This window comes from Suncus etruscus, chromosome 10 (assembly GCF_024139225.1).
Source record: "Suncus etruscus isolate mSunEtr1 chromosome 10, mSunEtr1.pri.cur, whole genome shotgun sequence".
Lineage (NCBI taxonomy): Eukaryota > Metazoa > Chordata > Mammalia > Eulipotyphla > Soricidae > Suncus > Suncus etruscus.
Window position 1 is genome coordinate 39147505 of NC_064857.1, and position 14629 is coordinate 39162133.

At 48.8% G+C, this 14629-nt stretch overlaps 1 protein-coding gene across 1 annotated transcript; it reads right to left on the minus strand.

Moving 5' to 3' along the window:
* Positions 1 to 4937: 4937 nt before the first annotated feature.
* Positions 4938 to 14381, minus strand: LOC126020480 (ETS translocation variant 3-like protein). The gene is made up of 5 exons (XM_049781961.1): positions 14315 to 14381; positions 13999 to 14236; positions 13562 to 13751; positions 13167 to 13269; positions 4938 to 5413 (listed from the first exon to the last, which is right to left on the minus strand). Exons 1-5 carry the CDS (start codon positions 14379 to 14381, stop codon positions 4938 to 4940), a joined length of 1074 nt encoding a protein of 357 aa, XP_049637918.1.
* Positions 14382 to 14629: the final 248 nt, after the last annotated feature.

The following is a 14629-nucleotide window of genomic DNA, read 5'->3' on the forward strand; positions in this document are numbered from 1 at the left end:
GCTTGTGTGTAGTTGGTCCTCCCTCTCGCCCTCCCTTCCTTCCTCCCTCTCTTCCTACTCCCTCCCCCATTTTCTCTTCCTCCTTCTCTCCCTCCTTGTCAGTATTACAGATCTTTTTTTTTTTTTTTTGTTACTCAGAAACATTAAATGGAGATTGGGTTTTACACCAATCTGTTACTGCCAGAAATGTGGCTGTGAGCAGGTTGCTACCGCTGTCAGTCCCATGATGCCCCTTTCTGCAAATGAATGGTAACAGTGTTCTCCTCCTGAGGCTGATGAGGGCACTGGAGGATCCCTTGTCCAGTGAAACATGTATGAAATGCACCTGGCTTGCAGAAAGCAGTGTGTGAACGGCACTTTTAAATATTGTCATTCTTCTGGAGAGCTATTGAACGAGATAACATGGATGTATGAAATCATTAAAATGTCACTCTTTGAGGCCTTTACTTCACTCCTGAGAATTTAACTCAAGAATTAAGGACAGAAAATAAAGAACAAAGAGATAGCAAAGTTAAAGAGCTTGTACTGCATGTTGCTGATTCCAGTTCAATCACTACCACCATGTATATTTTCCTGAGCCCCAAAGGAGTGATCCTTGAGCACAGAACAAGGAGTAAACCTTAAAGTATGGAAGAAGGAGAGGAGGAGGAGGAAGAAGAAGTTTGTAAAGAGGAGGAAAAAGAGGAGGAAGAGAAGAAAAAAGAAAGAAAGGAAAGAAGGAAAGAAATAGTAGTTGTTATTTGCAACCAGGGACAAAGGTTTTAAAGGCAATTTATTTACAAAATGAGTAACAATAACCAAGCTAAATGACTACTAAAGGGACAATGATCCAACATAAACATAATGACTAAACAAACCCTAACCACACAATAGAACATTCCCTCATGGTTTAGAAGATACACACACACTATAAATACTGGATGAAGAAAGGGACTCAGAATTGTGAGTTCAAGAACTTTATCAGCAACCAGCACATGTTAATTACCTAGCTTTTTGCATTTATGATCAGATATGACTTTCTGAGTATGTTTTTTTAGGTATGATAAAGTAGGTTATGACAAAAAAAAATTCAGGTCAATGTCCTGGGGAGAGTTCCATGGATTAGAGCACAAGGTTTTTGTTTATCTGTTTGTTTTCATTTATTTGTATTTTTAGGGCTGCAGTCAACTGTGCACAGGGCTTATTCCTGGCTCCATGCTCCGATGGATCACTCCTGGAGAAACTCAGGGAACCCTTTGTAGTGTTGGGGATCAAATCCCATTGGTTGCTTAAAAGGGAAATGTTTTCCTTGCTGTACTCCCTCCCCAGTCCTGGTTTTGTATGTAGTAGACACAAAATTGACTCTGGGCATGGTCCCCAGAGCACTTTGATAAGTTACTTCTGAATACTAAGCCAGGAGCAACTCCAGAGCACCCACACACAGGTGTGACCCCCAAATAAAGACATATTAATGAATAAGTTAAATTCAAACATTTATGGAGAAAGCAGGCATGTCTGCTTGGGACTCAGTTTCTTCCATATCCCTGAGTCTGCCACCCTATACCAAGCTTGCATGACTTGCCTTCTTTCTATGTGAAATAACAAAGCTGTCACTTGTCTGTGACACCTTCACCCATGATAGCAACTCAGAGGCAGGAACTCACCTTAACCACTGGCAGTACAGTGATGGCACACAGTTTGCATCTGGAAAACATTTGTGTATGTCTGTGACTTGAATGTCCCTGTCCACTCTGGGACAGAATCCTCTTTAGGAAAGAAGGGGGTTGGGAGGGATCATCGTCTCAGTCACCAAAAATACTTAGTTTCCTGGTTTTTAAATTTCCAGGGGCTCTTTTCTACACTTATCCTATGTTCTAGGGTCAAAACACCTTCTGCATGGCAAGTAGAAGTGGTGTGGTCCTGGGACACTAACTTCATGAGGACACAATTTGGCATAGGAGTGCTCGAATGTACCTGAAAGGGAGATGCAGCTATTACGACCATATTAAAGATCCTGCAGGAATAGCTTTTTCAATTTTCCTCTTCAAAAGGTAATAAAGGGGCAGAAGATATAGAACAGTGGAGATGACTCTTGTCTTTCATGCAACTGATGGGTTTGATCTCTGACAACACAAATGGTCTCCTAAACCCTGCCAGGAGTGATTTTAATGCTGCACAGAGTCAGGAGTAAGTCCTGAGCACTGCCAGGTGTAGCCCTAAAAAGAAAAACCAAACCAGTAACACAAATTATCACCAGCAACATAAAAGCTAATATACTCTTAACTGTAAGTGATTTTGAGAGACATTTAAACTCTCAGTCCGGTCCTGCTGATCAGGGTGAGAATGATCAGAGAAGAATGATAACCAATAATTAGGCAATTTCTATGCTACTGTTGACTCTTCGACATGGATGGCTTTGGACAAGCGTCTTTCTTCCTGTAAAATGAAAGGGTTACATGTTTGATCTCAAAGACCCTTCCAGCTCCTAACATAAGATGAAGGGATGTGGAGAGTTTGACTCCCTAGAGTTGAGCAATGCCTGAGGCAGTGCTTGTCTTTGGTGTGACAAACCCCAAAGGAGGAGCCTGGGTGAGCTGACTTAGCTGTCTTCTGGGCTTCCACTGCTCCTGGAACAAGGCGGTGCATCCGCACCCACCGGGCACAGAGCGCAGACAGAGATGAGATACTTAGGGCTGTGGCCACACCAGAGGATGGAAGCCTGCCATCTGTGGTCATCCTAGACCCATGCTGTTTCTTCAGCTAGTAGCCGGTGATTTGCAGAAGTGAGAGCGTACTCACAAAATGCTTTTATCTGTCTATTCTCTTCCAGCCCCCAGAAGACTCTGAGCGCCCACCAGCCCTTCACATCCCACAAGGTATTTCCCACTTTGGTCCCTAGAGGGCGTTCATGCACCCCGGAACCCAATTTTTTTTCTGCGTAGTGGCACCTAGTTGAGGGTCTTTGCCAGAATCTCCGGATTTGCAAGAGCCATTCTCCACTTCAGCGATCTTCCACCCTCCACCGGGCAACGTCTTTTCCCCAGAACAACTTATTGTTTTTTTTTTTTTTTTTTTTGGGTCACACCCGGCAGTGCTCGGGGGTTACTCCTGGCTCCATGCTCAGAAATTGCTCCTGGCAGGCACGGGGGACCATATGGGACGCCGGGATTTGAACCGATGACCTTCTGCATGAAAGGCAAACGCCTTACCTCCATGCTATCTCTCCGGCCCCGAGAACAACTTATTGTTAAGGAGGTGGGATGGTACAGCTGGTGGTAGGACAGGAGACCCCCCTGGGAATGCACGGGCAGGCCCCCAACTGCTAAATGTGCATTCTTTTTCACTCACCTTTCTGCAGCAAAGGGATCTTTTAGAAGGGAGGCTGCTGGACTCTGCTCACCGGCCCTGACGTGCCATGTATGGAGAGAGAGGCCATGAACCACTGAAGAAGAGGTCAGACGCTGGCTGGCCTCTGTGAACTGGACCTGATGCTTAAGCAGGAAACTCCTTTGGGGTGGTGTGGAGGGAGGCTTAGATGACCAGCAGAAACGCTGACCCCAGCCTGTGGCCAGCATGGTGAGCCAGGGATGGGGTTCCGTGCTCATGAGGGGGTGAATGATGGACCCTCATTCTCCTCTAGGTCTGTCTGAACTTCCTCATTCCATCGGTGACAATCACTCACTGGCCACACAAGTGAAAGAAGGCATGAGGTAAAGAGCACCGGGAGGCCCTGGAAGGTACTGGCCACACCTGCTCCTCAGGCAGAGGCACAGGACAAGAGAGACAAGAATCACCCTGTGCTGTCCAGCTTGGAAAAGAAGTACAGACGGATCCAATATTTGTGACCGGCGCCTGCAGACAACCAGCAATTGACTCCACCACCTAGGTTTCTGGAACATTCTTTTCCATTAGCGTTTGCTCCATTGGGCAAAGAACTTCTCTCACATGTCCTCCCCAGTCCAGGCTACCTTGTTGGTCATTTGGAGGAACTGGGAGTAGAGGCAGAGATGCTTGTGATAAGCCCCACCATGATACCCTGCACCTCAGGATTCCACACAGAGGCTCCAACATGCTCTCTCTGCTGGCTTAGCCTTCCACTCCTCAGGGCTCTCTTGAAATGGCTCAGCCTCTCCAGGTCAGGGCAGAAAGGAGGCCCTGGGTTTAGATTTCCATGTGGGCTTCAGGTGCTCCTTCCCAGCAGACACTGTGGTGTGAGGCTTTCTAAGATAGGACACAGGAGGGCTGTGGGACAGCTGTGCAGGTGGCCAACCATGGACCCCTTCACCGAGGGTCTTTAATCATGGTCTGAGGTGGGGAGTTACAGAGCAGAGGCCCATATCTGCAACCCAGACTGGGGCCAGGGATGGAAACAGGTTTGTCTCAGAGAAACAGTGCATAATGAGACAGGAGAGATGGAGAGGCTGGGGAAAGATGCCTGAGATTTCAGGTACTGTCATGGCTCATGACTCCATCCCGTTGGATTCCTTGCTCCATCCTGGGCAGGTGTGGGTACTCTTCTAATCTCATGTAACAACCCCTCCCCACCATAAAACTTGGGATGAAGATGGTCTCCTTGGAGCTGGGAAGATCATCCAATGGCCTGCGTGTGTCCTTAGCCTGCAGGAGGTTCAATCTTTGGCATCTCATGGTCCGCCAGTGCCATCAGAAGTGATCCCTGAGCACTGAATCAGGAATACTCCAGCATGGCTGAATGAGGCCAGAAGTTAAAAGGAAAAAAAAATCTTCCTCAAATGAATCATCAGTTTAAAGAGCAGCAAAAGGGGTGCAGAGTTCACCACCCCCTCATTGGGCTTCCTTACCATGCCCCCATCCTGTGGTCCAACTCCATCTCTTCCCATTCTGCACCTTCAACTTCCTTCAGTCTGAGGAAGATGTAAAATCAGAAAGATGAGAGGAGAACCAGACCTGCAGGGCCACATTCACATCCTCCTTCCCAGTTAGGGAGGATCCAATGACCACATTGCTTTCAAGTTCTCCAGCCTGAGGGGTACAGGGCTCTCCTCCCTCCTCATGTGTCTTTGGGTCTCAGAGAAATCAGCCCCAGGATCCAAGTGGCCCTGAATCTCCACCATGGGGTCAGGCTTGACCTGTAGGCCATCAGACCTGAGGGACAAAGGCTGGAGCTTCTCCCTAGTCCCTTGCCCCAGTCCGGCCCTCAGAGAAAGCCCCTGAAGATGCCAGGCTGCTGGGGGACATCTGGGTTCAGGGAGTAGAGAGTGCAGTTTGGAGGTTCCCAGGGACTGCTGGTCTTGGGGAAGAGAGGGCAGAAAAGGCCTAGGGAGGCAGGTCCAGTGAGAGGGAAGTGGAGCTGGGAAGGGAGGTGTGAGAGGGGGAAAGCTGGGCAGCTGATTTTGAGGATGCTCCAATTGGCAGCAGGGGCCAAGCCGGCAGGGTCCCAGGGCAGTGCCAAGTCCTAGGAAAGAGAAAGAGAGATAGTGGGGGAAGAGAGAGAGAGGGAGAGAGAGAGAGAAAGAGAGATGGATGACATGGACACCCTGTGAGATGTCTTTCCCCTCCCTGGTTCCCATTGCTTCCTCCTGAACCTTCAACTCTCTCTCCTGGCTTCAATTCTCATGGCAAATGATACTTCCTCAGGGAAGTCTTGCAAATCTGACAACTCTAGGTGAGAACCCTAACTGCCCCCTCACTCTTGCTGCAATGCCTCCAAGGCATTGCAGAAAATTTGGTTTTCTTCATCATGTTCATTGCAGCATAGTACAATAATAAAGACATAGAAACAACTCAAACAGCCAATTACAGATAAATAGATTAAGAAGTTATAGTAGGGGCCGGAGAGATAGCACAGCAGTAGGGTGTTTGCCTTGTACGTGACCAACACAGGATGAACCTGGATTCAATTTCCGGCATCCCATATGGTCCCCTGAGCCTGCCAGGAGTGATTACTGAGTGCAGAGCCAGGAGTGACCCCTGAACCAAGTATGGCCAAAAACAAAAACAAAAACAATAAAAAGGAAGTTCTAGTATATATAAATAGAGAAATACTGGAGCCGGAGAGATAGCACAGTGGTGTTTGCCTTGCAAGCAGAAGATCCAGGACCTAAGGTGGTTGGTTCGAATCTTGGTGTCCCATATGGTCCCCCCGTACCTGCCAGGAGCTATTTCTGAGCAGATAGCTAGGAGTAAACCCTGAGCGCTGCTGGGTATGACCCAAAAACAAAAAAAGAGAAATACTATGCATTTCTTTTTTTTTGTTGTTTTGTTTTTGTTTTTGTTTTTCGGGCCACACCCGTTTGATGCTCAGGGGTTACTCCTGGCTAATCGCTCAGAAATTGCCCTTGGCTTGGGGGGACCATATGGGATGCCGGGGGAATCGAACCGCTGTCTTTCCTTGGCTAGCGCTTGCAAGGCAGACACCTTACCTCTAGCGCCACCTCGCTGGCCCCATATGGACTTCTAAAAAAAAAAAAAAAAAAGAATCATGCCATTTACTGTGACATAGATGGAACCAGGGAATATCATTCTAATAGAGTCAGTCAGAAGGAAAGGGACAAATGCAGAATAGTCTCCTTCATATGTGGGACTTAAAGATACACAGCAAGGTAACAACAAAGTCAAAGGTAAATCAGTGGGAGAACTGGTCCACACAACTAAGTTTGAAAGGGTGCTTAAGGAGAGAAACAATGGAGTCCTTGGAGGAGGAAGTTGGGTACACTGATGATGAGTGTGGTATTGAAACTTTTTTTTTTTTTTGGTTTTTGGGCCACACCCAGTGTAACCCAGGGGTTACTCCTGGCTGTCTGCTCAGAAATAGCTCCTGGCAGGCACGGGGTACCATATGGGACACCGGGGTTTGAACCAACCACCTTTGGTCCTGGATCGGCTACTTGCAAGGCAAACACCGCTGTGCTATCTCTCCGGGCCCAGGTATTGAAACTTTGAAAACCACCATTAATAATATTGTAAATCGTAGCAGCTCAGTAAATTAAAATTTTTTAGGGGCCAGAGCTAGAGCACAGTGAATAGGCTGTTTGCCTTGCATTTAGTCAAGTTGGGTTTGATCCCCAGCATCCCCTATGGCCCTCCAAGCTTGCCAGGAGAAATTTTTGAGCTCAGAGCCAGGAGTAACTCGTGAGCATTGCTGTATGTGGCCACAAAACAAACAAAAAGCTTTTTAAATGCATGTTGTGCTATTATTTAATGGTTGTGTCCTCATCTCTGTAGGATGAATTCTGGGTCTCATTTATTCTCCCTTGGGTTCATCCCCACTTTGGTATGTATTTAGTGTTTAATAAAAAGTGGTTAACTCAATGAATGAAGATATTCTTTGCTATAATTCAATGAACCCATTCTTCCCTCTCTCTGTCTCAGCAGTCAGTTTTCAGTTGGGCATTCCAGCTGTGCAAAGAACAGGGTGTGCATCCATGGGCTTGTCCTTGGTCTTCTTGGGCATCCAGACCTTCCTCCATGAAATCCTCACTAGTCCTCACTAGGACTAAGGATATCTAAGTAAGCAGGACCTGCAGAGCTGTGACCTTGGGTCTCCCTCTTTCCCACTAGCTCTATCCCACATTGCTTTTTTCCCTTCCATTCCTTCTGGTCTTCCCTTCACCCCTTCCATCTGGCCAGGAATCTACAATTAAGGGCCCCAATTTGGGGATTCTGGGAATGATTAAACAGAACTTCAAATTCACACCACTTTCCAGAAGGCTAGCTCAGGGCTTGAGAGATATCACAGATAGCATAGGAGGGAAGGCACTAACCTTGTATGCATCTGCAGCACCCACAATTCTGGTTTGAATCCCTGACTTGGGGCAGCAAGTGGCAAACCAAACCAAAAAAAAAAAAAAAATCCTAACTCTACCAGATTCTTCTTAGCAAGGTCATATTAGCATATTAGTAATCAAAAGATTAAGTAACAACACTTGACTAAAGTTCAAACAAACAAACTGTATAAATTTCATACACGTGCAAGGCCCTTGCCTTACATGCAGGTGAGTGGGGTTTGATATCCAGCAGCCCATAGGGCCCTCAAATCCTTCCAGGAGTGAGCCCTGAGCACAGCAGGATGTGCCCCCCCACTAAAAACACTAAAAAGCACAAAAGAAAAAAAAATCCAAAATGGATTAAAGATCTCCATATTGAACATGAACCCATAAAGTTCAAGAGAAAAACACAGGCTGAAAACGCAGTCACGGTAATGACCAGAGGGATCATCAATGGTTCCCCTTCATTGACAAAAGAAAAAGAAGCAAAAACAAGTACATAAAACTGAAAGTTTCTGCATGATGACAGACGGGAGAGAATATATGCTCACAATGGATCTGACACAGAGTTAATATTCAATATACATGGGCCCAGAGAGATAGCACAGCGGCGTTTGCCTTGCAAGCAGCCGATCCAGGACCTAAGGTGGTTGGTTCGAATCCCGGTGTCCCATATAGGCCCCTGTGCCTGCCAGGAGCTAGTTCTGAGCAGACAACCAGGAGTAACCCCTGAGCAATGCCGGGTGTGGCCCCCCCCCCAAAAAAATTCAATATACGTAAAGCACTTATAGAAATCAATAAGACCAAAAACCTCATCTAAAGAGGGGACAGGAGCTTAACAGACACTTCCTCAAAGAAAACATAAGAAATGAACAATAGGCACATGAAAAAGTGCTCATCACCTGGATATGGAGAGTATTATGTTGAGTGAAATGGTCAGAGGGAGAGGAATAGACATAAAATATCATACTCATCTGTGAGATATAAAAAGAGATAGTATTGGGGCTGGAGCAATAGCACAGTGGTTGGGTGTTTGCCTTGCATGCAGCTGGCCCAGGACAGATGGTGGTTCAAATCCCGGCATCTCATATGGTCCCCTGAGCCTGCCAGGAATGACTTCTGAGCACAGAGCCAGTATGAACCCCCGAGTCCTGCTGGGTGTGACCCCAAAATAAGTAAAATAAAAATAAAAAAGATAGTATGGTATTAATATCCATCCAGAAACAATAGAGACTAGGGTCAGGAGGACCAGTTTTATGATAGGACGTTTGCCACAAATAGCAGGAGAGGGCAGAGAAAAGACCACTATGACAATGATAGTTGGAAATGATCACTCTAGACAAGAACTAGGTGCTGAAAGAAGATAAAATGATATGCATGATACCCCTTCAGTAAAAATATTGCAAACCAAGTATTTAAAAGGAGAAAAAGGAAAAGAGACAGAGAGAGACAGAGTGTAGAAAAACATCTGCCATAGTGGCAGGCGGAGGAGAGGACAGGAGGGAAACTGGGGATATTGGTGGCGGGGAAAGGTGCACCAGTGAAGGGTGTTGAACACCGTATGACTGAAACTCAGCCATGAATAAATTTTTAACTGTATTTCATGGTGATTCAATTAAAGAAGTTATTTATTATAAATAAAACAACAAAGAAAAAAGTACTCTTCACCACTAATTATCAGGGACATGCAAGTCCAAAAAAAAAAACAAAGAGATATATCATCTCACACCAGTGAGAGTGGCTTATATAAAAAAAGACTGGAAACAGCTAGTGCTGGCAGGAATTTGATGAGAAAGGAATCCTTATTCACTGCTTGTGGGAATGTTGTCTGGTTCAGCCTTTATGGAAAGAGACTGAAGCATAGAGACTTCCCCCAAATAAAACATTTTAATTACTATATAACCCAGCAATTCCATTCCTTGGCGTTGATCCCAAGAACACAAAAACACTAACATAGAAGTTATATGCATTTATGTTCATTGCAGCACTATTTCAATAAGCCAAAGAGTGTTAAGCAAAGTCAGAGAGAGAAGGACAAATGCTGGATGATCTCACTCATCTGCGGTAAATAAAGAAACAAAGCGAGGCAATGGCCAATGGCCAATGAAAACAAAGCCTGAACTCTGACAACAGAACTGAGATGACACAGTGGGGGTGATGGGGTAAAGAGGACTAGGGATGGGGTGAACTAGAAATGACATCAAGATGGAGGTGAGGAGCCAGAAACATAACAGTAGGTAGGGCCCTAGCCTTGCACAGGGCTAACCGGGCTCGATCCTTGGCACCCCACATGGTCCCTGAGCTCACCAGGAATCTCTCCTGAGTGCAGAGTCATGAATAAGCCCTGAGCACAGCCGGGTGTGGCCCCCAAACCAAACATCAATGTGTCTGCAAATCATGCTATCTCAGGGGGGAAAAGAAAGGTGTGAGCTGTGCATGGGGACCCTCATGGAGACTCTTGTGGTCCTGACAGAGTGGGGGACTTGACAGGCTTCCAGGCAGCATGCATCCCAGGGGCTCCTAAGGACAACTATGTGAGCAGACAGTCCTCCTGTGCTTCTCCCACACCCTCTGTCCTGCTTGCAGCTTCCTGTCCCTGGCTCACACTGCCCAGAAGCAGCTTCCTCTCTTGACACCAAAGACCTTGAGGACAGGTGGAGGTGCGGTCAGCTCATTCTCCTGCAGTGGGCTTGAAGCTGACCTTCGTGGTGTCAGAGCGCCAGGGTGTGTGCACTGAGAGCAGGGAGGTACCACCACTGAGCCCACTCCCAGCTGGCACTTGCCAGGGAACATGTCTCCCCACTGAGTTTCCCAAAGAGTGTGACTCTGTGCCTCAGGCATTCCCAGAGCTGGGCCTGGGTGGGTGGGGGCGGAAGAACAGCCAGGCTCTTCAGGTGCTGTTTGGCTCCAGGCTGGTGGCCTAGCAAGTCCCAGCAGGCCCTGGCCGCCTCATGCTCCCTGCCTCAGATACACGCCTGCCCAGGGCCAGGGGAGACCTTGGGGTCTCCTGCAGCACAATGTGTGGCCAAGGCATTGAGTCCAGCTCCATGGAAGTTGTCTGGAGTGGAGGCAGAGGTGTTGGATCCCTGCATAAAGGCTGAGGAGAGGACCAAAAAAGGTGCATGGCTGAGTGGGTTTAGTCCCTAACACTGCATAAGGTCCCGTGAACCCACCAGGAGTAAATCCCTGAGCATAGAGCCAGAAGTGACCCTTTACCACTGCCAGGTGTGACCCCAAAACCAAACACAGCATGTGTGAGGGTCCTGGGTTCTATCCCAGCCCTGCATGACCTTTCCCCAAGGTGTGGTCCCTATGATTTAGGGAAGGGAAGAGAAAAAGCCAATGCAAGTCTCCAAAAAGAGGGGGGAAAAAAAACCACCACAGAGAACCTGGGGTTGGTGGATCCGATCTTTTCTGATCTGGTCTGATCATTTTCCATCCGACCTGCTTGTTCCCTGGCACCCAGCCCTGTCAGAGCTGGCCTTGCTCTGCTCCAGCACTCACTTCCTGGGCTCCCCATCCCTCACCTGCCCTGGGGCCTTGGCACTCTCAGTTCTCTCTGCTCACCTTGCTTTCCTTATCCTCTAAATCCAACACATTGTAGATCTCAGATCAAATGTTCCTTTGTCAAGGATTTCTTTTTCTGGGGCAGCTCCACAACCCAGTTTCCCTGTAGTGAGCAACTGTGGGTCAGTCCCACTCAGAGTCAGGATAAGAGTGGGATTCGGGGGGCCGGGAAGGTGGCGCTACAGGTTAGGTGTCTGCCTTGCAAGCGGATGGACCTTGGTTCGATCCCCCGGTGTCCCATATGGTCTCCCCAAGCCAGGGGTGATTTCTGAGCGCATAGCCAGGAGTAACCCCTGAGCTTCAAACGAGTGTGGCCCAAAAACCAAAAAAAAAAAAAAAAAAGAGTGGGATGCGAGCCACCCTTTCCTACCTGTGAGAGCTATACAGCTATCCTGCTCCCAGGGGTGTCCCAGCCTCAAACAGGAACTACATGTGGAACAGGAGGGCTGAAACATTTTTTTTCTTTTTTTTTGGGGGGGGGGCACACCTGGCAGTGTTCAGGGGTTACTCCTGGCTCTGTGCTCAGAAATCACTCCTGGCAGGTTTAGGGGACCATATAGGATGCTGGGGATTGAACTCAGGTCTGTCCTGGGTTGGCCATGTGCAAGGCAAACACCCTACCACTGTGCTATCGCGCCGACCCCTGAAACATCTTTTTCTTTAGGGGATGGGAATTGAATCACACCTGGCTCTATGCTTCAGTAAAAAACTCAGTAAACCCTGGGTTGTGCCTGGGATCAAACCTAATCTGGCCACGTCCAAAGTAAGCAACTTCCCTACTGCTTCATCTCTTTGGTCTGGGATGAAATATTTTGAAAGAAGAAATGTTATGAGCACATGAATGAGTGTGTGAGTGAACTATTCTTGTGTCATCGAAGCCTTTTAGCTCCCTGGGTTGACCTTGTTTCTGGCTCCAGCTTCTTCAGCCCAAGTTCTCTTCAAAAACCCTTGCAATTTCATTCTTCAACCCTACCTCTACATGTAAATCAAATAATCTTGGTAAAATGGGGCTGGAGTACTAGTATAGTGGGGAATGGGTTTTTTGATTTTTTTTGTGGCCACACCCGGTGGTGCTCAGGGGTTTGTGCTCCTGGCAGGCTTGGGGGACCATATGGGATGCCGGGGATTGAACCCGGGTCTGACCTGGGTTGGCTACATGCAAGACAAAAGCCCTACCACTGTACTTATTTTGCTCTGGCCCCAGTGGTGAATGTTTTTGCCTTGCCTTGCACACAGCCAAGTTAGGTCCAATCCCCAGCACCATATACGGTACCCTAAGCACTGCCAGGAGTGATACCTGAGCAGAGACATGGAAATAGCCCTGAGCACAGCCAGGTGTGGCCACCAAATCTAATAATAATAATAATAAACACTGAAACACCTCTTCCTCCAGGGCCTGTCTGTGTGCCAGACCAAGCCCGACACCCTGGCTATGGTTTCTGACTCTATAAACTTGTTTACCCTCTAACTTCACCTCTCATAGCCCTCCTGGTCCCCTCCTATCACAGCATGCCCCCAGCATGTCAAATGACTGTATTGCTTTGAGTCCTGAGTTTGATCAACACCCTTTCCTCTGCCCCTTTATTCCACCCCCTTTGCCCCTCACCTACCCTATAGTGACCTCCCTAACCCAAAGCTCTAGGGCATTCCTGTAGCCCCTAGGGCTCATCTGGTCTCAGCTCTGCCACTAACTATCCTCCCTCTGCCCTCTGCAGCCTCAGGAGGACTTTTTTTTACCTTTAACTCCCCTGCTCATGTCACACCTGTTGGTAAGCTGGGTGGACCTGTGATGTCCTCACCCTGAGCTCTGCCAGCAGTGCTCCCCTCTGGGGGCATCAGGGATGCCCCAGGCCCACCCCCATCCCAAGAACTCACGGTGGACACCACTGCTTCTTTCCTTCTTTTCCCCGGAGGCCAACAGTGGATCTTGGGGGTTGCGTGGTGCAGACAACTGAGTGAACAGCATGCTGTGAAGGAGCTGGAGAGTGACCAGAAGCAGGTATGGGGAAGGGGCCTCCTGCACATATTGCCCCAATACCCCCTTGCCAGAGTCTTGCAGATCCTGCTGAGGGTGTTTAATATTCCCTCCCTGCCCAGCATTAGGCCTCTTTCTCCCATGAACCCCCTGCAGCTGCATGACCCAGGGGGACTAAGCAAGACTATGAATGTGGGAGTGCTGAGACCACTCGACACCCCAATCCCCACCTCTTCGGAAGGTGCACAGGGTTGGCTCATGGGCCCTGGGGGGATTGGGCTGTCTTGGTGCCTACCTCACTCTGTGTGCCCATGGGCACCAGGGCTGGCCGGAATAGGGCGGGAGCTGCCAGGAGCAAGTGGGGTGCTGGCGGTGCCCGCACTTCCCACAGAGGATAGTTGACCACGATGAGTTTGCTGAAGTTGAACTTATATGTGAACCTTTTGCCTTTGGTCTTGTGCAGGATCCTCTTGTTGTAGTAGTATCTGGAGATCCCCGAGCCGGAGAGCCGAGCCAACAGCCGTGGAGAGAGACTAGCATGTAGGGGGCTCGCCCAAGTACTCCCCCGTGGCCAGCGAGCCCTGAGTTGCTTCTGAGGAGCTCTGGGGATTCTTACTCAAGAGTGTTTCCCAAGCCTCAGGAGGTGGGAGTGAATGGGACCCAGTGCCAGGAACTATGGCACTTTTTCTTTGAACTTTGCCCTCTTTTGGCCACCCCAGGGTCTCCCCTCACCTGAGGGCCCGGCTCAGCTTGTCATAATTCATCTGTGGTTTGCACTTCCTGCGGCCCCAGAGGCGGGCCACCTCGTCTGGGTCCTTGATGACGAACTCCCCATACTCTCCCTGCTGCCAGGCGATGACATGGCGGAACTCTTCCTTCTGCAGCAACTCCAGGATGAAGTGCCACAGCTGAATCTGCCGGGAGCCCGGGGACGACTCCGCCTTGTAGGCCCAGTCCGGGAAGGCCAAGCCTGGTGGCAGAGGGCGATAAGTGTGCGTGAGGTTCTGTGGCCCTCGGGGCAGGACAGACAGGCCTGGCAGATGCTCACCTGAGATCCAGGAGCTGTTTGTGGTCACGGCGGCAGGGACACCTTCTGCCCAGCACCCACAGTGCATGGTCCTTGAAGGGAGCAGGCCTGGGCCTTGGCAGGCCTTAGGGGAGAAGGGCCACTGCTTTGAAGGCAGAAGAAGGCAGGAGAGAGGGAGGTGAGAGAGGTAAGACAGCTGGACAAAGAGGACAGAGGGAAGTGTTTTCCTTGAACTCCCCTTATCCGGGTTTGATCCCTGGCACCACATAGGGTTCCCTGAGCACAGTCAGGAGCAATCCTTGAGCAGAATCCGGGGTGTGCACCACCATATCCCTG

Coding starts and splice junctions, on each gene's coding strand:
- LOC126020480 (XM_049781961.1), bottom strand. CDS start 14,381: ATGCACTGTGGGTGCTGGGCAGAAGGTGTCCCTGCCGCCGTGACCACA. Junction 13,752..13,998: donor AAGCTGAGCCGGGCCCTCAG/GTGAGGGGAGAC, acceptor GGGGATCTCCAG/ATACTACTACAACAAGAGGA. Junction 5,414..13,166: donor AAGAAGCAGTGGTGTCCACC/GTGAGTTCTTGG, acceptor TCTCTTTCCTAG/GACTTGGCACTGCCCTGGGA.